This window comes from Terrapene carolina, unplaced genomic scaffold (genome assembly GCF_002925995.2).
Source record: "Terrapene carolina triunguis isolate 2854851 unplaced genomic scaffold, T_m_triunguis-2.0 Scaffold231, whole genome shotgun sequence".
In the NCBI taxonomy this organism is placed as follows: Eukaryota; Metazoa; Chordata; order Testudines; family Emydidae; genus Terrapene; species Terrapene triunguis.
Window position 1 is genome coordinate 10827603 of NW_020664582.1, and position 24959 is coordinate 10852561.

The window sequence follows — 24959 nt, forward strand, 5'->3', positions numbered from 1 at the left end:
GAGCGAGGGCGGGGGCAGGGGAATTATGGAAAATCTCTACTCTTAGGAAAGTTCCATGAGATCTTTGATGGCGACAGAACAGCCATTGGGGGTCTCTCTCTCTCTCTTTTGTTTTTTTTAGGGTCATGTCCAAGTGATTTGGGTTGAGAACCAGAGGGTTTGGCATGAGATTTTAACAATGAATTCAGGGTTTCCAAAGGGCTAGCCCGTGGCAGTGCATTTGATCAAAACTCATCCAAGCCCCAGTGAAATAAACAAAGGAATGGGAGGTGGCGGGTCGTGGGCTGCGGTGGCTACAGAACACACCTGCAAAGCAAGGCAGAGATCAGACCGCTCAGGTAAAGGAGGCGAGTTAGAGGGAGATGTATGCAGAGCCCAGCCAGGTCCAAAGGCTGGGGAAGGCACACGCCAGTCAGCAGGACAGGGCACGAGGTGGGGCTCATCTCAAGGAAACAGATATAATTAAAGGGAACGGATTATATACGCTGAGCCAGACTCATCCCTGGTAGGCATCAGTGGATTATGCCAGGGATGAATTTGTCCCACTGTCTCAGCCAATCTGCTCTTAAATCAGAGCAGGTGTGATCTGGCTTTGATGGGGGACGGTGTGCCAAACGCAGAGGGTCAGAGTTGAGCAGTTGTTCCGAGCGCTCTTTGGAACGCTGTACCCAGCAATAAGGTCCATGTCTAGCAGCAGCTCCCATGCTGCACGTTATTGATTGGCCTGACTCGACCCTACTTTCCTTTGGATTTTTTACAAAACAGCCTCCAGCCTATTAAAGGAAATGGCCCAAATGCACACGCTATGCCTTCTCGATCGATTCTTAACATGAACTACTAACCCAGGGCCAGATTCGGGCTTCCCCCCCCGGAGGTGCCCAGGCATGCCAATTCTGACCTGCACACACTCCCTCCCCAGGCCATTTCTTGGTGCAGAGATTGACAGGCCCACGACACAATGGGAAGCAGTTCAGTGAGCTGCGCAAATACGAAATTGACACCACTGCGTTTTCCCAGGATTTGCACTCCACTGCCCAGACAGCACACTGGCTGGCCTACGCCCGTTCGCATCAGGCTCTCATCTGCTGTGCTCTGTTGTCCTCACTTCCCCTTCACACTTGGAGCCCATGGGTGCCAGGTTTGTATAACTTTTGGTGGTGCCCAGAATGGGTCCAAGCAGAGTTGTCCTGTCCGTTGGACAGACCGGGGCAACTGCCCCGGGCCCCATGCTTTGGGGGGTCCCGCGCTTCAGGGGGATGTGGGGTCCAGGGCGGTCTGAGGGGCTAGTGGGGGGGCTGGTGCCGGCAGCAGCGAGCGACCCGGCCCCAGCCAGCCCCGCCGGCTCCCAGCGTCGCTCGGGGGAGGGGGCAGAAGCTGGAAAGAAGTGGGCAGGGACTTGGGGGAAGGGGTGGAATGGGGGCGGGGAGAGGGCAGAACAGGGGCGGGAAGAGGCGGGATGGGGGCTTCGGAGAAGGGGTGGAGTGGGGACGAGTTCGCTCGCTGCTGCAGGCACCAGGTCCCCCACTAACCCTCCAGGCCGCCCTGGACCCCGCGTCCCCCTGAAGCACGGGGCCCCCAAAGCATGGGCCCCAGGGCAGTTGTCCTGGTCCATCCTATAGACGGGGCGGCTCTGATTAAATATAAGCCCAAACATTGCTGGAGCCGGGCTCACGTTTCTGAATATTGGTGGAGCCCGGGCACCACCGGCCCATATAACTCACCACCTATGTTGGAGCCATGTTCATTTCCCTTCCCCCTAGCAGCAAGCTTCATATTTCCTGCTACCCGGGAGTTTATTGCCTTAAAGGCCAATATTGATTATCCTTATTGACACTGACATTCGTACGCTCGGAACCTGGCCAGGGATGCCTCCTGATCCCGTGGCAAACTGGATTAAGCCATGTAAACATCATTCTGAACCTTCCCTCCACCCGAGGAATCGCCGGTCCAAGGTAAAACCGTATGGTCTAGCAAGTTACAAGCCCAACAGTCGCTTGTCACTGTCGATATAATTAGTGACCTGAACAGAGTTGGAATCAGAGGCTGATCTTTGTAGCTGAGTTTGCTGCCTATAGCTTCCCAGTTTCTTAAAGGTGACCTACAAAGGGAAAAAGAAAATGGGTTGGTGCCTTTTTTGCTTCTTTCTGATGCACTAACGTGACCTGAAATGGGAGCGCTTTTTTTCTCCCCCCCATTTTGCATCAACGCGGCTTGTGCCGTTAGTTACGCAGCACAGAAGGAGAACGCTGCTCCATACAGAACACCTGTAATGCGGCAACCAACAAATAATATAAGAAATGAAGACTATAAATACCATCATCAGAACAGTCACCCCAAACCCTTCACCTAATGAGGCAGTGCACAGGATGTAGAAAACAATTTACTGTAACGTGCTCACATTCCTGCCAAGTGCACAGTCTGGCCCTCGACTCGGGAAAGCACTTAAGCATGTGGACTAAAGCCATTAGATTGGAAGCTCTTTGAGGCAGGGACAATCTTGGTGTTTGTACAGCGCCTAGCACCATGGGGTGCTGGTCCATGACAGGGGCTCCTAGGTGCTGCCACAACCCAAACAAATAGCCGTAAGGATAACAGTGCCTAGTCAAGGCAGCTCTTAAGCCTGTGACATCAATGGACTTAAGAACATGCTTAAGGGCACATCTACCCTGCCCCACAGTTTGGACTACTGGGGTGTGAATAGCAACACACCCCAAAGTGCTGCGCTGTAACTCCGCTATGTGGACACTGCAGGCACAAACGAAAAGACTCCCACTTCACAGTAATGTAATTCTCTTTGAAGAGGATTGCGTTAATGCGCACACACTTAGTTTGCACCTGCAGCGTCCACGCGGGCGAGTTACAGCGCAGCACCGCGAACTGTGGGGCAGCGTAGGCATGCCCTAAGTGCTGTCCTAAATAGGGACGCTTCTGTGAATCAGAGCCTCAGGAATCATTATAACAGTGGAGCCAGTTTCTCTGATTGTATACATTCAGTGAACTGAATTCAAGTCTCATCTGCTCTGTTTTGTTAGAGGTCACAGCTGGAGGTCCCGGAGCAGTGGACTGGGAGTTTTCTCAGCCTTTAATTGAAGGGGCGCGGATGTTGAATTTTTAACAAAAAAGTGTCTCTCTTTCAAACGTTTAAACCAGACCAAACGAAATGGAAAAAGGTAGAGATTTTAAATCAATAAAGAGGCCAAAGATGAATAAAAAAAATTGGCAAAGGAAAGGGTTTATTAAACATACATCAGTGAAAGAGTTTGGTAATAAAAGGAAGTTAAATAAAAGGTAAGTGTTGGGAAAATAAACAGAAAGGAGGCAGGGTTAAACTAGCTAATTTAAATAAATGTTTAAATGATTCAGAAACATCACAGTGGGTGAGCTAATATCTTTTATTGGAACATCAATTGATGCTTACTGGAAACCTGTATAACTACAGGAACTTAGTGCAACAAGATAGTCAAGAGACCAAAAGTTCCTATTAGTACAAAGACCCTCGGCCAGGTTCAGCAGCCCCATTGTGCCCGGTGCTGTACAAACACATTGGAAGATGCAGTCCTTTCCCCAGTGAATTTACAATCCAAGGCCCTGATCCTGCAAAGACTTATGCACTTGAGTAGCTCCGCTGACTTCAATGGAATCACCGACAGTGAGTAAAACGGAGTATGTGCTTTAGACTTTCCAGGATCAGCGCTTCAGGCTCGCATGTTTAAAGTGAGGCCCATATTTACTACCTTGCTGAGTCAATCTTCCTCTTATTGTCTGTTACAGTCATTGGTTTAGCTCATCATCTATTAGGCCCTGATCCTGGAATGAGCTCCACGCAGGTGGGACTCCTATTCCTAAATGACCTCCGCTGAATCAGCCGGCAGGAAGGACACTGCAGGATCATGGCCTTAAAGTGGAAGCGCCGTGGGGAAGAGACCAGGTCTCGCTGTGTGTTCAGACAGCGCCTAGTTAGTATAATGCTAATTGGGGTTTATTGAATCCAGTGTCACTTGCCCTGTTCCTCTAGTGGGCCTATCAGGTCTCCTAACGCACGTAGAGAAAAAAGGGTGATCCAGGGGAACAAACGAGCACGCAAAGATAAACGTTCAAGCCTTTACTCCATAAAGAACCAGCCTCTGCCACAAGGCGGGCAAATCGCTCCATCAGGCACTGGCTTTGGCAAGGGGCGAGCCGAGACTTCCGCTTTTCCGCTAAGCTCTGTTTATTCTGTTACCTGATCCCACCCACCTCCACCCAATCTGTCCGCTTTGTCCACCTGTCGCATCCTGGCCGATACCTAGACAGCGAGCTGCCTGTGAACAGCGACTGTCTTCTGTGTTATTTGTCTCGACAGCACCTGGTATAATCAGGGGTCCTGACTCTTGACTGAGGGTCCTGGGCACACCGTGATGCACATAATGAGTAAAAAAAAGAGCGTAATCCCAGTTCTCGTCCTTTGGCCCTTTGCCACTCACTTGAGAACATTTGAACTTTTGAAAATGTTGACAAAAATTCATTTTCGGCAAGTTTTTCAATCGTTTTTCTGACCGGTTGAATTTTCCCCCCCAAAGTTGCCCAAAGTAATTTTCCGAGCAGCTCTACCCGTCCCCTTCAAGCCGCCATGACTTTCTCACATTAAGAACAGCCCTTGGCCTTACCTGCCTTCCGCCTGCTGCTGCAGCTCCTGCGCTTTCTTGCATATGTCCCCAGCTACCGCGTACGTCTTGCCAACTTTGGTGAAGAGGGCAGCGACCTTATCGGTCCGGAGGAAGCCGGCGGCTCTGCGTTTCAGCATGTGCAGGAGGCACACCTCCACCACACCTGGAAAAGGAAAGGAGACGTCGCCGTGAGCACTCGGATCCTCCACTCCATTCTTCTTGGCATGTGTCAGTAAGGAGAAGAAAGTCATCTAATGAAACGAATCTAATATCTAGGGAGGGAGAGAATACGGGCCAGGGTAGTAAGTAATGAGGACCCAGGGGTTCTATTCCTGTTCAGCTGCGGACTCACTGTGTGACCTCAAACAAATCACTTACTCTCTTTGTGCCTCAGTTTCCCCATCAGGAAAGCAGGGATAACAATACACTTACCAGTCCCACAGGAGTGTCATCAGGCTTGCTAATTGAACTGACAGCCTGGGATGAAAGTTGGACTCTGCAGCCAGGTTCTCCAGGAACCTGCATAAACCCAAATATCCTGGCCGGTGTCTGTATCTATGTTTATATTTTTTCCTGTGGGCAATATTTTGTGCCTCAGAGAGCCATTTATGTGGATTACATAACAGGAGGCTGGCCTTCTAGGAACTGAAAAGCAGAGAGAAGACCAGATCTCGTAATTGGTAATGGAGTATATCCGAGCACCAGACCCGCAGTGATGGGTCCCCTAAAATACTATATTTTAATTCCCATAAATAATTGTAATACCGAGCTCTATATAGCACTTTTTCATCAGTAGACCTCAAGGTCAGTATCATTATCTCCATTTTACAGATGGGGAAACTGAGGCACGAGTAGTGAAGTGACTTGCCCAAGTTCACCCAGCAGGCCAGTGGCAGAGTCAGGAGTAGAACCCAGGTCTTCTGAGTCCCAATCCAGTGCTCTATCCACTAAGCCATACTGCCTAAAGAATCTCACTGGACTTGTAAACGCCAATACTATCATCCCCTTGGAAGGTGAACGAGACCTTGATGCTGCTCCGACTGACTCCACAAGGCAGGATCAGGCCCTAAATTGGAGGTACACAGAGCTAAATATGTGCTTTTACTGAGGACTTCACATTCTTGGCAGGAGCTCCCCCTTGTCTTAGGGAGATCCCACGTCTTCTATAATCAGGTGTTTCCCCCAGTCTGGATACGTGTGCTTATTGCGAAGTGACAGACTGTCAGGGTGGCATGTTCCCCAACCCCTCCCTTGTTGCAGGGGTGATGTTGCCATACACTTGTAGTTTGTGTCAGCTTTGTGCATAATGTCACCAGGCAGGAGGTGTCTCATCCCGCCCCCATTTGGACAAATCTCCTAGTCCAACATGTTAAATGTTTCCCCATATACTGAGGTCATTGACATGAAAGCAATTTGCTGTGCATAATCTAATCTGGGGACTATGTAGCCTTCATCACTGCAGTATCTTGATTTGCAGAAGCAGGGTAGGACAAATCATCCATGGATCTTCCAATCCTTACATGCTACGTATTAATCCTACATATCACGGGGTGGGTGTTTGCCCAACGACCGCAGAGTTCAACGTTGTGCAGTGGCATGTGCATCTAAAACCAGCCTACCAAAACAAAACACGCTGCCCCATACATCGTTCGCTCCCTGGGCGGAGGAGAAGAAAAAGAACAAGCCATGTGTGACACGTTCGTCATGTCGCTTAATGCACTTCTGCGAGGCGCTCAGATCACACAGCAAAGAGGGTGGGATCAGAACCGAGATACACCAGAACAGATCTGACAACCTAGATCAAGAAAGCTATGGATGGGGATGGGGTTATGATCTATTTTCCTGCTTCTTAATGTATCAGATTCGGTGCCTATCAACTGAACTGGGCTCCTACAACACTGCCACCTGCAGAGAATTCACTAATGATCGGCCCTGCTTTATTGGTGACTAACACAACACTTAGAGAAAAACGGGGTGAGGGGGGGGGGGAGAAGAGGAAGTGGTCTAGCCAAAAGGACTGCGTCTTTATCATAACAGACATAACCAGGCGTGTCTGAATCCAGCTGGGACAATTAGCGCTGGAGATCTTGGGGGAACAGGGCTGGCTTTCCACAGCTTTTACGCAATGAAAGAGGCTTCAGTGAGGAAGATGATGGATTTAATGGCGGCGGGAGGGAGGGTGTTGTGGGGGGGGGTATTTTTTTAATAAAAGGAAATGTACATCAAACACAGCAGCAAGAAGGCTGGATGGAGATATCCATCCCTGGACAGTGCAGCACATCTGGCTTGAGCATCATGGGATTGATCCAGTTCTCCCTGAAGTCTCTGGGGAAAACTGTCCATTCCCTTAGGCCTTGCTAGGTGGGAAGCCTCTAGGTAAGACAGACGAGTCTGTGTAGGGACTTGTTTTAAAATCTGTTTTCTCTTGTGTTATCCTTTATTCCTGCTGTTAAGATTAAACAATACTTGGGTTTAAGCAGGCTGTCTGGTCACAGTATTCACTGCTGGACACAGACTCCTGAAGGGAAAAACCCAGTCAGACCTGCTGGGTAGAAACAGTGGAGATACAGGATGCTGTAGCCCCGGGGCCCAGTCTAGGTATGGGAGAATCATGTGACCCCACTACAAGAGAGATAAAGGCCTGACACTTGAGAGGGTGCACTCAGAGAGACCAGGACGGGGACAGAGATACAGCAAAGGTTGCCAGGCGTCCGGTCGAAAAGGGACCCTAGCGGCTCTGGTCAGCACTGCTGACCGGGCCGTTAAGAGTCCGGTTGGCGGTGCAGTGGGGCTAAGACGCCCTGGTTCAGCACGGCTCCCGGAAGCGGCCAGCACGTCCTTCTGGCTCCTAGGCGCAGGGGAGATCAGAGAAGCTGCCCCCGCTCCGAGTGCCGGCTCCGTAGCTCCTATTGGCCGGGAACAGCAGGCATTGGGAGCTGCGGGGGCGGTGCCTGCACACGCCGGGGGGCGGAGGGAGAGACAGCGTGCACAGCCACCGGGCTGCCCTGTGCCTGAGAGCCGGACATGCTGGTTGCTTCCAGGAGCTGCGTGGAGTCAGGGCAGGCAGGGAGCCTGCCTTAGCCCTGTTAAGCCGCCTGAGGTAAGCACTGCCCGGCTGGAACCCAAACCCACACCCCAACCCCCTGCCCCAGGTTGGAACCTCCTCCCACTCCCTAGCTCCCTCCCAGAGTCCGCACCCCCACTTGAACCTCAACCCCCTACGTCAGCCCTGAGCCCCCTCCCGCACTCCAAACCCCTCGGCCCCAGCCCGGAGCCCCTTCCTGCACCCCAAACCCCTCATCCCTGACCCCACCCCAGAATGCACACCCTCAGATGGAGCCCACACTCCCTCCCTCCCCACAACCCCATGCCCGAGCCCAGAGCCCCCTCCCGCACCCTGAACCCCTCATTTATGGCCCCACCCCAGAGCCCGCACCCCCAGCTGGAGCCCTTACCTCCTCCCGCACCCCAACCTAGTGAAAGTGAGTGAGGGTGGGGGAGAGCACGCGACAGAGGGAGGGGGGATGGAGTGAGTTGCGGGCACGGCCTCAGGGAACGGGTGGGGCAGGGGGCGGTGCAAGGGTATTCGCTTTTGTGCGATTACAAAGTTGGCAACCCTTTAGTGCAGCTGGCTCCGTACCTGTGAGGCTACCAAGCTGTTAGGTTCGTTCTGCGATTTTTATCGCAACAGACTCTGAAGTTCACCAGCCAAATAGTGACTCCCAAAGCCCACACTGGTTTTATTTCAGTCTTACACAATTCCCCCCAGAAAGCTGAACGTTACACTTCAGCTGCTGCAGAGAGCCTTGAGACTAGGGTGAACATCAGCTGAGCAATCGGTGGGGGAAAAGCCATTCATGTCTACTAGTGTTTAAATCTATGCTGCAAATGACTCATCCAGGCAACGCTGTACGCAAAGGAGGACAAGATCGCTTACTCATTGAAAAAGTCCGTCCCTGAAGCCTCTGCAGAGCGCTCACCCCTCTCCGGAGTTTGCTTTCCAGCCTCTGAGCAATGTTCTCCCATGTTTATTGATTGCAATTTACCACCGACGGTCTGCTGCTAACATTGCAACATTAAATTTTCATCACAACCAACCAACTGCGTTCCATCCGCTCCGACATACATTACCTCCGCATTAGAACCTGGCAGCTAAGCGTGAAGAACGCAATACCTGCCTGCTCTCTGAGCCCAAGCTTGCCAGGTGCTGAGTCCTTCCTGCCCCCTCCTCTATCAGGCTTATACGGCTCCCATGACTGTAGCATCTGAGCACCTCACAGTCTTTAATGGATCCATCCTCCCAACAGCCCTACAAGGTACAATGATCCCCATTCTGCAGACGGGAAACTGACAGATTCTTAAAGATGTTTAGGCACCCGAAGATACAGATCGGGGCTTTTGAAAATCCTACTGGGCACGAAGGTGCCTGACTCCAATGGTATCACACCTCTGATTGACATAACTACGCTGGCACCAGCTGGACTGTAGAGACAGCCCCAGTTGGCACGTGAGTCAGCAAGTCGAGTTAAAGGCCAGTTTTGAGAGTTGACCCTGGGGTAGCTAACTCAAGCGAAGAACACACCATTTTTCACCCGAATCTCTCTCTGTACCTCAGTTCCCCATCTGTAAATTGGGGATAACAATACTCCCTTTCCCCTTTGTCTTCTCTATTTAGACTGTAAGCAATTGTATTTCTTACTATCGGTCTGTACAGTGCCTAGCACAATGGGGCCCTGATCTCAGCTATAAATAAATAATCAATCATAGGAATAGTAATAATCCACACCAATTTCCGTAGGTATCCTCGTCTGGGAATACTTGTTTAAAATCAAGGCTGTACGGTGAGTTTGTACTCTGCCTCAAGTGCCTCTGCATGCAACCCTCTGAACAAGACTACCTTCCTCAATGCACTTGCAATAGACACTCCAGATAAACTCTCATCTGTAGGAAAATTCTAAACACAGGCCTTGCTCCAAACAATCAGACGGTTTGAATCAACCTAGTTTAATTGCTAGCTCCTTGCAAATGCACTGGACCTTGGGAGAGACTAGAATGCATTTCATCCTTATCCTTCATCAACAAAAGGCTTTCATGGGTTTTCATTTTTAATTAAAGTATTCGTGCTTTCCATTAATCAGTTCCTTAACTAGGGATACTCAAGATCTTACAGTCAGCTGGTTTAATAGGGTGAACAGCATACAGCGGCCACTATCTTGGAACCCAGATGGATAAAATACCGATCCATTGATTTTATTTATTTTTTTGGTCGCACATTTCCCCATGTTCGAAATCGCTGGAGTTTGAAGGCTACTTCAGTTGTCATTTACATCGACAGGGTTATTATTAGTGTAAAGTATTCATAAGCCTCTAAAGTCACTGCCAATTACCCTTCCCGGTCGTAAAAAGTGAACGCTGTAATTCATGGAGTTCTATTAATACACATTTAGTTCCCACTTACTGTTCCCCAGTTGAACTGTAAATACAGCTACAAACAAGTTTGCAGATCTCAAAAATGGCAAGTCAGGTGTACCTTTAATTTGGAAACATTATTCGTGAGTGTTATTTACATAATGGTAGCATCTGGAAGCCCTAACCAAGGCCAGAGCCCCATTGTGCTCAGGCACTGTACACACAGGATACATCTACATTGTAGTCAGAGGTGTGACTGCGGCTGCTGCACGTGTAGACATCCCCGAGCTAGCCTGGATCTAGATAGCTACAATAATAGCAGCAGCAAAGCTGGGGCAACATGGACTACATGACCCCACCCAGGACCCTGGGTATGTACCTGAGTGCCTAGGAGGAACTCAGCCCAGATCTCCTGGGCGCCAGCTCAATGCCTTAGCCACAAGACCATCCCCATCTGAAAGCAAGCATGGACCCCTCTTGAACTTCCTGCCCTCCTTCCACTGTGCAACCGTCTCACAGTCTCCTAAGGACCAATCCGATGAGAAATAAATACAGAGTGGCATTTTCAAGGGGCAGAATGCATTCCGGCAATGAGAAAAGCAGACCGTACAGCAATGAATCCCTCGCCAGCACTCTATCCCAGAGCAGATCTGAGAAAGCAGACAGTGGAACAGACAGGACGATTTGAAAGCTGGCGTTTGCATCAAGGACTTTTAGAACCAGAAGGAAGCAACAAGGAACAGCCCGGCCTACGGGGAAGCCGCCGTCACCCATCTGCATCACACACACGACATTACAGCTCTGACGCATCGCCCCACTCGAAGGCGTGCAGCGGATGTGGGCAAATAGAAGGAAATACCAACGAGACGCAGGAGACCAAGGATGCCAGGGTGGACAGTGGAGACATTAAGACAACTGGAGTGAGAACTAAAAAGAAGGAACAGTCCGTACCAAAGGGCTGTGGAGCACTTTGCCGGATACGTCTGGAGGGGCACGTGGCGGCGTGGGGAGCCTCAGAGAGAAGCCAGGCTGGGTAGCTTGAAAGTTTCAGCTATTGAGCATTGGGCAAAGTAATTCTACTTTTCCAGCCTGCGTGGTAAATTCAAGTACCTTATTCCCGGGGTGTTTCTCCTTTGGTAGGGTAGATAAGGGCTCAGTGTGATCCTCTTAGCCCCACAACCCATCCCAGGTACCAGACTGCTGATAATTTCCCTACTTTCTTGTACCGCTAGGGCTCCGTTGGGGCTTTTCAGGCACAGCCTCGCCATGGGGCTGCCCTGGGAACGTTACTGCGGCATTATTATTATTGTTGCATTACAGTAGCACCTAGCGGCCATTCCCCCGGGGCCTCACTGAGCTAGCGTTGTACAAGCACACAGCAAAAGGCAGCCCCCGACCCCAAGAGCTCACAGTCGCGACAGACAGGAGGGGAAACTGAGGCAGGGAGCGGGAAAGTGACTTGCCCAAGGGCTCAGAGCAGGTCAGGGGGTAGAGCCAGCAACAGAACCCAGGTCTCTTGACTCGGGTGCTCTAGCCACTAGACCCCACCACTCCCTGTGGACAAGTAAGCTCAGCTGGCAAGCGTGGTAGGTTCCTCACCCGTCTCCTTGGATGGGGCTCAGGGACTGAAGGTGTGGCCAGCCTCTGTGTGGGTGGCTCCTTGCACCTCCCACTCCGGCTCACCCACCCGTGTGCAGGCAGCTCTGTTTATTATTTGTACTTAAAGGGCTAACGTGCGGGTCGCTGATGGGCATGGGCTGCTTACAACGAAAGCCTGGGGATCGGGGCATGCGGGCGCCACTCCAGGGAGTGCCAGAGCCAGTCCCCTACGGATACCGCTAAGGGAAAAACTTCCGGCACCGGCGCGTGTGGCGAGCACACACACCGACTATGGACTGGACATGAGCAAGCCCTCAAAGAAGCAGCTGCACTTATGCTCTCTCAACAACGGCAGGGTTCCCATTCTGCACATCTTGGGCCGTGGACTCAGCTGCCCCAAAGGAGCCCACTGGTCCAGCAAGGCTGATATCCCGCATTCGGCGCTGGGATACTGCCCAACGGCTAACAATTCCTAAGACAGCAAGCCCTGTGCTCCCCAGCCACACAGCGTACGGAAGCAGAGTGGAGGAACAGGACATCCCTGCCTGACCCCTCAGCACTTAGCTCATACCGTGCGGCAGGAGCTTTGATCCAGACCGCCTCCAGATGGGATGGGCAGCTATTATTTTCCTGTGCTCTGGCTTAAGTAGGAACCTCGGCCTGATTGCATCATCCCCGGGAGAGGGGCCGTCTCCGCTCCAAGTGCAGCGGGGGCGAGCGCTGCACGGATGCTCGTGGGGATTCACGAGTCCAAGCAGAGCTGCACGAGAAGAACAGAGCGTGCTCCCAGAGCTGCTCTTTCCGGCACGACTGCCGAGCCTGTCCCCTGTAAGGATCCCAACCCAAAAGCAGCTCGGGGGGGTGAGGGGAGTGGGGGGGGCGCGCCGGCGCATCACTGAAAAAACCACGTGAGATGTTTCAAATAAAGCAGAAATAATTGGTCGGGGTAGACCAGAGCCGGGAAGAGAAGCATCGCTGTTGCTTAGGAACCGTTTTTTTTTAAATAAGACAATAAAATATTAATGAAACAAATTTAGTAAAAACCACAGCCGAGACGGCTTTAATTATTAATATTCGCTGTGGCTGCTACCAAGGATAATCTCCACCCCGCCTGTCCTGAAAGCCCCAATATTTAATTATGTCATTGTTACATTTCTCATCACCACGAGTCATGAAAACGCTACTTAATTGACTAGAACACATGCGTAACGTACGTGCGAAGGGAAATGGCAGGAAAGGCATTTGATTGAACCATTGTACTCTCAGCATTCGGAGGTACTTGTCCTATTTCAGTGGACGGAAGGACGGCCTTGTGGTTAAGGCACTGGCCTGGGGATCAGGAGAGTTGGTTTCGATTCCTGGATCCACCTACTGTGCGACCGTATCATTTAATTTCTCTGTGCCTCAGTTGTCTCTCTGTACAATAGGGATGATAAGACGCTCTTTGTCTTATCTGTTTCGGTGATAAGGTATTCATGGCAGGGGCTGTCTCTTAATCTATGCAGGCATTTCGTAGCCCAGTGCATCAGAGGTTAGAGGCTTAAAGCGCCCAGTGTACCCATTAGAATCCACCCCACCCTCCAAGCTCACCAGGCCACACGCAGCTTCACGGCACATTAGTCAGTCAGCTCAGCTTGGCTACGTGAAGCAGCCTTTTGTGTGTGTCCAGACACAGGACCACCCAGAGGTTTTGGGGGGACCTGGGGCAAAATCTGGACTCCCCCACTCTTCCAAAAATATTAACGACGAGGGGGAAAGGGGTTTGGAGATGGAGCCCTCCCTTACTCACCCTGCAGGGGCTCCTCGCTCCAGGCGTTGTGACCTGATGTGCAGCGTCGCAGCACGACTTAGGTTTGGCCCCGCAACCCCTCCATCATGACAGAGGGGCCAAGAGGTCAAATTTCAGCAAGTGGTGTTGCGACCCCATGTGCCAGCTCACTCCACCATGCGGTTTGGGGGCCTCGCACACAGGGGGCCCGGGGCAAGCTTCCCTTTTTACCCTCAGCCCATTGGTAGCCCTGGGCAAAGACAGTAATAATCTCATTGCATGTGTCATCAGATTCCCATTGTCCCCGCCACACACTGGAAAACCACACCGATCAGCCACTCAGAACCAAACTTGGCCAAATGGGAAACGTCAAATGGGTTTAAAGCGCATGCAAAAACCTGCTGTTTCTTGAGTGGTGAACGGCTGTATTAGGTTCTTGCTAAAGAAGATCGAGAAGCGACTGTCACTGGGGTAGGATGTGAAAGTACCTTCATGGGGCAAAAATACCTGGTATTTTCAGATGCTAATCTACCAGAGAAAGGCATAATGAGAACCAATGGCTGGAAGCTGCCTCCAGGCAAATTCAAATCTGAAATAAACCTCAATTTTTTTTTATATAGTAAATGTGATCAAAAACTGGAACAAACTACCAAGGGAAGCGGTGAATTCTCGAACACTTTAAGTCTTCAAATCAAGACTGGATGCCTCCCTGAAGATATGCTTTAGTCAAACAAGTTATTGGGTGATATACAGGAGTTAATGGGATAAATTCTCTGGCCGGGGAATATAAAGGAGGTCAGACTGAAAGAATTACCAACACTTCTCTAACAGAACTGCAGCCAGGGATTACCTCATGCTTCTCTGAAAGGCAGCCATTTCTGAAGTTGGACATGGCAGCTATTTAAGAACGCCTCACAGCCCACACTACAGTTTATTAGGTTGAGTTGTAACGTGTTGTAGGAAGAGCTCATATCAAGTACCTCTTCTACCGCTCAGCGTGTTGGAAGTTATCAGCTCACCCAGAGCGGTTTGTTACAGCACTTCACAGCAAGCTAGAAACTTAGAAAGGCCATCAACAGGAGTGTGCCAAGCAGTTACAATGAACAACAAGGAGTGCTTCCAATAGAATATCAGGGTTGGAAGGGACCTCAGGAGGTCATCTAGTCCAACCCCCTGCTCAAAGCAGGCCCAATCCCCAGACAGATTTTTGCCCCAGATCCCTAAATGGCCCCCTCAAGGATTGAACTCACAACCCTGAGTTTAGCAGGCCAATGCTCAAACCACTGAGCTAGCCCTCCCCACATAACTCCCCATAGCCCTAAAGGTGGTGAGAAGTACTGACGAGAGCCAGTCAGGCTGTTTGGGTTCATAGGGAGGTTGGGTGAATCTCTGTTTGGGTTCAGGTCATATGGGATCAGATGTCCAGAGTTTCACTTGAAATTTCTTGATAAAGCTTCAGAAGCCGGGTAAAACTTAACCGAGCCTCCAACTGAGCTGGCTGAGACCCTGCAGAACTGTGGAGTTCTGGGGGGTTTCTTCTACAGGTGGAGCCTCCACAGAAGTTATAAGGCCAGAGCTAGATTTTGAACCCAGCCCTGGAAAACTTCAGGAATGATTGTGTCTGAGTTCTGGAATGGGCCCCAGTTCTAGGTTTCATTCAAAACCAGTCAGGACCAGCCCAGTTTTATTCAAGAGTCAGGTCAAAAAGTTTGCAAACCTTTCACCAAAGTTGGCCCCTGAGTTTGAAATGAAAATCCCAAACCAGACCTTGCCCTCAAGGTGGGTCTCCCGTGCCTAAAACCAGGTCAACGCTAAAAAATGAGGCCAAACCAACTACAGGGCTCAGGGGTGAGAAAAATCCACGCCCCCGAGTGACGTAGTTAAACTGATCTAATCCCCTGGATTAATGACAGAGAGAGAAGAACCCCTCTCATCACTGCAGTGGGTGGATACACGGACGCTCTGCAGTAGTGCTGCTGCAGAGTTTCTAGTGAAGGTAAAGTCTCAGAAATTGTCCTCCCTCAAATCTCATAGGAGGCTTTTTGTGGCACACACTCTACTGCTGAGAAACCGAGCCACATGGCCAGCTCCTATGACGCTGAATGAGCCTTGAGTTAAAGGTCTCGTTTTTTTGGAGCCTGGTTCAGGTCGAATTGCCATAGGTCCCCAGAGCCATGAGGGTTTTCAGGGTCGTCGTCGGCTTCTGCCTTTCCTTTGGTTTTACTGGCCTAGGGGTTTTATCAGATTTCTGTACTCAAGGCAATTCATACAAACGGACGGCTGGCTCTGTGGTAAATCTGGGCTGGATGCACAGCCCACTGAAGGTAGTGCAAGTCTTTCTATTGACTTCAGCAGGCTTTGGATCAAGCCCTTGAAGCTTTACATGCAGCTTTCTCCAAAGTGTGCTCCATACAGTATTTCCCTTACCTAGGAGAAGGATGGCCCAGTGTTTACTGTGCTAGTCTAGGGTGTGGGAGGCCTGGGTTCCATTCCTCCGCCACTTACCTCCTGCGTGACCTTGGGTAAGTCACTTGGTCTCTTCTGCATTCAGTTCCCCATCTGTACAATGGGGCTAACAGCACTGCCCTACTTCACAGGGGTCTTGTGAGGCACCCAGACACTACAGTAATGGAGGTCACATACACGCCTAAGACAGACAGAAGCCGGAAAAGTGGTGCTCAACATTCGCAGTGCCCAGGATTTCTCTCTCGCTTGCTTTGGTTTTTGTTATGGGTTTAAAAAAAAAAAAAAAGAGGCCCACATCAGATTCAACTGACCAAAAAACCTTCCAGGCCCTTGCCAGTCTATCTCCACCCTACCTATCGTCTCTCACCTGACAATGAGCCGTCAGCACTTGCGTCTGATCTGCCTGTGGGGCTGGTCTCCACTTTCCGCTTGCTGCATTTTCAAAGAAAAACCTTTGTGCAGTCTCCCGGGCTGCCCCACACCCTTGGGAGGCGCTCCCCATACACGTCGACAAAGCTACCTCCTTCTCCACCTTCAGCTCCCTCCTCGGAGCTCGCCTTTGCCGCGATGCCTGCACACGCTTGCCAACAGTTAGGCAGGTGGTTTGCAGAGACCACTGCCCATCAAGTTGGCCGGTACTCCCTCATTGGTTCCTTGTTCTACTCCCACTTTGTCTCTAGTCTTATACTTAGACTGTAAACCCAGGGCTTAATTTGTAATGAAAGCGGTGCCAGAGACTCAAGCCATTAGGGGCTGGGGCTCAAGCAATTTTTTTACTTTCATAACTGATGCAGCAAGCCCAGAGGTGCCGGGGCTTTGAACTGCCAACCTCATAGGTGCCGGGGCTCTGAACTGCCAAGCTCTGGCACTAATTAAACACTGTGTAAGCCCCTTGGGGCAGGGACCGACTCAGCGCCTAGTACAACGGGTTCCTGGTCCACAACGGAGGCTTCTAAGCACCACCACAATACAAATCAAACAACAATGAAGAGTAAAAGCTCAACGTCAGACGCTTTGCAAACGCTCCACTTCCCAACAGAAGCAGCAGCCGCCGCTCTACCCTTCTTTGTGAAAAGGCCCCTGGGACCACAGCAGAAGAACGCCACTGCCTCGCCATCCGGCCCCCTACGCTCATCGTGTTCTGTTACAACGAAGCCTCCACTTCCAAGGGAATTCGCGTTCTCTCTCGGCCAGCATCTGAACTGAACTGGATTCTCTACGGCAGGTTCTTGGCACGCACGCTAGGGGTGGGGACAGATGGAACAAGCTCGTTTACCTGGAACGTGATGTACCCTCCTATTCTTCTGTTGGGGGTGTCAGAAAGGAAGAGAAATGTTAATTGGATAAATGAAAGGACATGGTTTTCACACTTCGTCTTTCAGCTCTTGCCACATCCCAATTAGCTTGAACCATCTGTACGGGCCACTCCCAGTTTCCACTTGTTTACTGCACCAATGTTCCCTTATAAATTGGATTTAAATCTATACAAATCCATGTTAAAAATCCCTAGACGGCTTTAAGTATCTCTGGTACAGATGGGATAGAACACAGCACTGCATTCCCCTACCCTGTTGTAGTGGTGGTGGTGGGGGTGTCAGATAAATGGGATTCTTGCGAACAACCCAGAAATCAAAACAGAGACACCCCTCATCTGGGCTGTCACTGAGCGTAGAGACTATTCCCTTGCCCTGCAGGGAAACAAGCATCTTTTGGGAGTTGGCAATAGAGTCACTGGGAAGGGATGTGGCTGCATCTTTTTGAAGGTGGGCAGGACCTGCAAGGACTGGAGTCTGCAACGCTGGGGCTCAGAAGAGCCAGAGCCAGCGGCGTTCCAACAGGTGTGCGGAGGAGAGAAAGTGGGTGGAAAAGGCATGTTGGCGGACATACATACCCATTACTGAGTCGGTTGGTTCTTTGGAGCAGGGGCCATATTTCCATGATATGCATGTACAGCGCCTAGATCAGGGGTCGGCAACCTTTCAGAAGTGGTGTGCCGAGTCTTCATTTATTCACTCTAATGTAAGGTTTCGCGTGCCAGTCATACATTTGAACGTTTTTAGAAGGTCTCTTTCTATAAGTCTATTATATAGAACTAAACTATTGTATGTAAAGTAAAGTTTTTAAAATGTTTAAGAAGCTTCATTTAAAATTAAATTAAAATGCAGAGCCCCCCCGGACCGGTGGTCAGGACCCGGGCAGTGTGAGCACCACTGAAAATCAGCTCACGTGCCGCCTTCGGCACGCGTGCCATAGGTTGCCTACCCCTGGCCTAGAACAACAGGGTCCCAATCCAGACTGGGGCCTCTCGGAGCCACCATGGCAACAAACAATTCCAAAGCCAATAATGCACAGGTGAAGCCGACCCCAAAACGGGGCAGCCTTCCCCAATGCTCAGACTGGATGAGCGGCGTCCTATCTGCGACGGGCCAACACCGTTCACGAAGCCACAAGCTCAGCCAGTGACAGGGCCTCCAAAGCAAACGGGAGGAGCTCGGCTCCGCTACTTCGCTCACGTCACTCGGCTGACAGAAGCTGTCCTAAAATTCATTATCTCCAGTCAATTCTGAGGCAGATCCCCTGCAGTATTGAACCGGCTGAGGATACGGTTATTGATTTGCAGTCCAAATAATTGCCTCCCCAGTACGCTTCGAAAAATGTCACCTTTTTATTACATAAACCCAGCCGGACCTTTCTGCACTAGACAAGTGGCTTCATTTTTCTCCCCTTTCCCCTTTAGTGAAATCTCGCTGCGGTTTAATGCACTGTATGCGAAGAGATCTCCGGAGACCGAGGCAGAGGGGCGCAAGATGAGGGACCTCAGAGAGGTTTTTAATGGAATTCATTTAGCAGATGGATTTTGCTTTAGCTTGTTTTCATGGAAACCGTGCACGGGGAACAGGATTTGTAAGGCTGAAGTGTGAAAATAAAAAAGAATGAAAGTGAGGGAAGATAAGAGACAAGGAAACTACACGCCGGCCTATCTTCAGCACACTGGCAGAGCTGGGCAGCACATGCTGGGAAGATCGACCGGCTGAGGTCAGGGACGGAACGTATTTGCTAGGACCATGCACTGGTCCAGCCCCCAGTGCAGGCTCCCAGCAGAGCCGAAGTGTGCCCGTTCTGCTGGGCCCTCCGTACCAGCTGGGAGCCCGCGGGTTGGAAGGAGACGATGGATTTGCCCTGTTGTAAAGAAAAGCGGCTACGTTTCGGGGAGCAGGGAGATTGGGTGGGGTGGGCCGCTATATGTCTGTGTAACGCACCGACCTCGATGAAAATCCAAAAGGAACCCAACACTTTTCCAACAGGCCTCGCTCTGATCACTGACACACGTCCCTCAGACCCAAACCTACAACGAGCAGCAGGACCGAGACGAGACGGCTCCTCCGTGTGGTAGCACAAGGAACCGTTTGCAAACGGAAAGGGACCCCCCTGATCGTTTTGAACACGTGTGTCCCTTGGACCATTTAACACCAGTCATCAGCACACGGAGTGGCTGGTTCACGAAATAATTGCAGGTGGCACCGTTTTGCAGAGAGCAAAACACTCTGAGATAATAGAGAGGGATGAATCCAACCTACCAGCACCACAGGCCGAACTCCAGTGAAAGGGGCACGGTTAGCTTACAGTTCTTTGACTTTATCCACATTAGTACTTTCAAGACTTTAGTACTATGTATTAGTATTATAGTAGCACCTCGAGGCCCACCTGAGATCAGGACCCCATTGTGCTGGACACTTCGTTTGTAAGCTCTTTAGGGCAGAGACCCTCTTGTTGTTCTGTGTTTGTACGCTGCTAGTGCAAAACAAAACAACACAACACACACACAGTCAGACACAGTCTCTGTCTTGACTAGCTTACTGTCTATACTCGGGTGGCCAAACTTACTGGCCCTCCGAGCCACATACAACAAGCTTCAGACGTTCGAGAGCCGGGGCACGCCTGCCGGGAGCCAGGGGTTGGGACTTCAGCCCTGCTGAAGCTCTGAGCCCTGGCAGGTGCACCTCACAGGGCTGAAGGCCTAAGACCCCCTCTCCTCGCTGGGCAGAAGCCCCTTCTGCACCACCCAGCTGCAAGGCAGAGGTCCTGAGCTGCCCCTCCAGTCTGGTAGGTGGAGAATGGGGGACTGTGGGGGGCTCTGCAAGCCGCACTTTAATGGTAAAAGAGCCACAGTTTGGCCACCCCTGGTCTATACATACCAGACACACACAAAAATTATTGTTATTCCCATTTTAGCGAAGGGGAATTGACGCACAGAAAGATTAAGTGACTTGCCCAAGGTCACACACAATGAATCTGTAGCACAGCCAAGAACTGAATCTAGAGCTCCTAAGTCCCAGTCCAGCGCCTTAACCACATGACTTGCCTTCCTGTGAAGGGGACTCCAATGAGACTACGGGTAAGAGTAAGACCTGCAGCGTCAGACAGCCTATCTCATGTAGATGAATAGTTATTCTTCATTACAGACAAATTATGGAAGACATTCTTGCAAAAAGGTGTGTTTAAAAGCAAAGGCTGAGATTTTCAAAGGTGTCTAAGAGACGTGGATTGCTGCGGAGAGTATAAGGGAGAGGGAAGAGAGGTTGCAATCAATCCAGTTAAATCCCTTCCCCACAATTACCACCTAGAACTAAACCCAATACCAAATCGGATTTAGTCTAATACAGTCCAGACTTTATCACTCTGCATCTCTTGGCTTTTGTTGCATGGAGCCATTAGCTCTGCTCATGCGTGGCACTCGGTGGCTGATGTACCATTTCATTAGTTTCAGTTTCCTTAGGAAGGGTCGAGGTATTGTTTCAGCATAAGACTTGGGCCATCTGAAGGCTGGGATTTCATTGCATAGATGATCATCCTCAGGGCTCCCATCATCAATATCCTCATACCGAGGCCTCTTCAGCACATCTTAATAAGGTCAGGTCTACACTGAAAAAGTTAGGTTGACTCAGCTTCATCACTCAGGGGCGTGAAAAATCCACACCCCGAGCAACGTCATTAAGCCGACCTAGCTACCGCCTCTCAGGGAGGTTCCCAAACTTGTTCTGCCGCTTGTGCAGGGAAAGCCCCTGGCGGGCCGGGTTGTTTACCTGCCGCGTCCTCAGGTTTGGCTGATCGCAACTCCCAGTGGCTGCGGTTTGCTGCTCCAGGCCAATGGAAGCTGCTGGAAGCGGTGCGGGCCGAGGGACATACTGGCCGCCGCTTCCAGCAGCTCCCATTGGCCTGGAGCGGCGAACCGCAGCCAGTGGGAGCCGCGATTGGTCAAACCTGCAGACGCGGCAGGTAAACAAACTGGCCCAGCCCGCCAGGGGCCTTCCCTGAACAAGTGGCGGAACAAGTTTGGGAACCCCTGCCCTACGCCAACAGCAGAACCTCTCCCATCGGCGTAGGTAGCGTCTACATTGAAGCGCATTTCAAGTGCAGACAAGCCCTTAGAGAGCTAAAGGCATCGGATTTCCTCTCTAGCTTTTAATCTGACCGGTCTGCTGAGAAATCACCATGCCGGCGGTAAATCAGTTGGAAAGGCAAATGCTTTTCAATGTGTCGCTTTGGTTTCATTTCGGAAAGCCGCTATTACTTTAATGTGTTTGTTAAGCATCAGTGTGGCAATCGGTCCATAACGCACAGAGAGAAATACTCTGGTGATGGGTGCTCTGAGAACACGATTATTTATTGTGTGTATTACAGACGCTCCAAGAAGCCCCAGCTGAAATCACGGCCCCATTGCGCTAGGCCCCGTAAAAACTCAGTGAGAGACGGCCCCTGGCTCGAAGAGCTTACAGTCTAAATAAGTAAGCCAAACAGTGGGAGGGGAAAGCTGAGACAGAGAGGTAAGGTGACCTGGCCAAGGTTACAGAACGGGATGGTAGGCAACCAGGAAATAGACCACAGTCTATTCCCAGTCTAGTGCCCTGTTCACTAGAGCACATCGTCTACCAGGGATGGATAAGAAGAAACAGATGGGAAAGGATAAGATAGGACACACTTAAAAAAATATGATTTTGAAAGATACCCTGTTTCTAGCAGAATTCCCCATTATAGTAATACAGGACATGGGACAAGGAGTCTACGAGCTACATAATAAACTCCTCTCTTTGCCATTGTTCTGTTTATTAAAACCTCACTCCAAATGTTCGCTTAATAGCTTATAGCTTTAGCCTTCTCCAGCCCCTTTCATTCAAGGGGCTCAAAGTGCTCTGCACACATTAGCCTCACGAGTGCCTAGCAGGCCGATATGACTACGCCCCCTTCACAGAAGGGAAAAACCGACTGTGGCCCAGAGAACTTGTGTGACTCATGGTGACACAGTATTCTTGCCAGCAAGTTAAAAAAGTATGGCTTGGATGAATGGACTATAAAGTGGATAGAAAGCTGGCTAGATCGTCGGGCTCAGTGGGTAGCGATCAACGGCTCGATGTCTAGTTGGCAGCCAGTATCAAGCGGAGTGCCCCAGGGGTCGGTCCTGGGGCTGGTTTTGTTCAACATGCTTATTAATGATCTGGATGATGGGATGGATTGCACCCTCAGCAAGTTCACGGATGACACTAAGCTGGGGGGAGAGGTAGATACGCTGGAGGGTAGGGATAGGGTCCAGAGTGACCTAGAAAAATTGGAGGATTGGGCCAAAAGAAATCGGATGAGGTTCAACAAGGACAAGTGCAGAGTCCTGCACTTAGGATGGAAGAATCCCATACACCGCTACAGAAGCCTATTCAACCCAGAAGCCTATTCAGATCTGTGAGAGTCCTTCCACCAGGCCCTTTGTGCTAGGCACTGTGTGCACGCAGCGGCTGTCCCTACCCCAAAGAACTTATCGAAATAGACACGCTAGGCTAAGAGTGGGAGGGGAAACCAAGGTACACAAAGGTGAAGTGACATGCCCAGTGGCACCCAGTGGGTCAGTGGCAGAGCTGGGGATAGACTTTAAGTCCCCTGACCCTCGCTCTTTAGACAACATTAAAATCACGCTTGGACTGGGAACAGGGAAGCTGATGTTGTTTTCCAGCTCTGGAGTGGCTGACACTCCTGCTTCTGAGCCCCGTCTCCCCTTGCAGGCTACGCAGGCTGCCCTGATTCGGTCCCAAAAGGTTGGTCAGCACGGGGGTAATAGGGAACGGTGTATATTGCCCAGTCTACACCACTCGGCAGCACATCATGCCACCTCGCATTTGAGGGGAGAGGAAATAAAATGGTAACCGTTGGAGTATTTTTCCTCGTTTTAAATCTCTCTCGCTGATCCATGAAAAAAGTTACTCCAAAAACGCACGTAATTCTCTAACATCAGGCCTCGCCGACGGTTGTCAATCAGGGGCCTTTCAGGGAACAGTCACAAAGCAAACACCGATCCCTACAACACACAACCAATGCAAACGGCACCTCACGTCAACACGCACGATTACCCCAGAGCTTCGGTAAACAGGATGTTTCGGTTCTGACGACATGTTCGAGTCTATGGATTAAGTGCTGTCAGGACACTGCGGCATGGGCCCGGCAGACAAGCACAGCTACTCCAGAAGGGAGGGAGGGCCCTGTCAGGTTTTGCTGACCAGATAAGAGTCAACGGTCGAATCTGCCAGTAAGGGCGCAGGTGTTCAGAAAAAAAACACGAAAAAGAAAATGAGAATGGAGGAGGGGAAAAAATGAGGTTGTCTAATATCTTGTCTTAAACTCACTGAGCTCCGGTCCACACAATGCTGATCAAAACGCTAAGAATTGTTTTTACGGTCCTTTTGGGTGTTACTTAGAATAATCACCGAGCGCGAGAGACAACAGGTCCCCAGCTCGGTCAGAACAACAGGTTATTATGCATGGGTGCTTTGAGCTCAGCCTGGGAAAGAAAAGGACGTTGTGGGCCGATTCTCTTGGTCTCCCTAGATTTCATTGTGAAAGCTGTATGATGTTCACAACGGTATGTTCCCCTCTAGGTGAAATGTAGCCCATTTTAAAGCAATTCTTTTATGATACTGACAAAAAAAACCCTTCTTCATCTGTCTGTTGCTGCAGTTCTAGCCTGAGGCGAGGCCAATGAAGTCATTGTCTCCATTGAAATCCAGACAGTCAGGCCAGCATAAAACTGGAGGGACGCAGCCATGGATCAAGTCTGCCCATTTCTTCCATCCAAAGTGCGTCCTTTTATTAGACCTTTATAAAAGTCAGTCGGCATCGGCTGGAGACAATGAAACTGCCGTGTCACCTAACACAACCCCCCCGCACCGCAGTGGTGTTAAAGGGTGCGACGCGCTGTGGACCGTAGTCATTGAATGATGCTAACCTGTTGTGCTTTCAGAAGCGCTTTTCACCCGAGATTCTTCATAGCCCTCTCCATAGCCTCACTACGCCCCTGAGAGGTAGGCAGGTATATTATCACGATAGCCATTTTACACAGGAGCAAGCCAGATGAGACTGCCAACTCCTGCTCTCTGACTGCGTTGTGCTCCCGCAACCTGCCAATATTCCAAAATTTATTCTGAATGCAATACTGGATCTCAAAGGCCCACAAACAAATCAGGCACCACAGTGGAACTCAGGAGATGTGCATACAACTAAAACAGAGCTCACCAGCTGTCACCAATAGCGCACTTGCCCCGCCCAGACATACCCATGCTTCCTCGGCTGAATATCATTTCAGGGCCCCATTGCACTAGGCGCTGTACAAACACATGTGCTAGGGGACACCGTTTTACAGGCTAAATAGACAAGACAAGGGATAGGAAGGAAAACAGAGCCACAGACAATTCAAGTGACTTGATCAAGGCCACACAGTAGGTCAGTAGCAGAGCTGGGAATATAACCCCGAGTTTCCAAATGCTAGTCCAGTGCCCGAGCCTTTAGCCCATGCTGCCAATCCTGTAAGCACTGCACTGGGTAGTAGGTGTTTGCAGGGACTGGCTCTTCGGCCATGTCGAAATTTAGAAATTTGCCCCGCTCCCAACAATCAAAGGCCAATTAACACCAGCGCAAAGCCCTAGGTGTGGACAGGGAAAGCCATGATTTGGAGCATACCCCACTTTCAAGGTTGGATCATACGGGATTCTGGAAGTAAACCGATCCTTGCCAAAACACTGCAATTAAGATTT

General features: G+C 50.5%; 1 protein-coding gene across 3 annotated transcripts in view; it reads right to left on the reverse strand.

Annotated features, from left to right (window-relative positions):
- Positions 1 to 24959, reverse strand: part of SGSM2 (small G protein signaling modulator 2) — a 134814-nt gene that overhangs the window by 47630 nt on the left and 62225 nt on the right. For all 3 annotated transcript variants that reach the window (XM_026656482.1, XM_026656481.1, XM_026656480.1), the window contains exon 3: positions 4647 to 4809. In XM_026656482.1, the coding sequence (XP_026512267.1) occupies positions 4647 to 4809 (163 nt within the window). The remainder of the gene's footprint in view (positions 1 to 4646; positions 4810 to 24959) is intronic.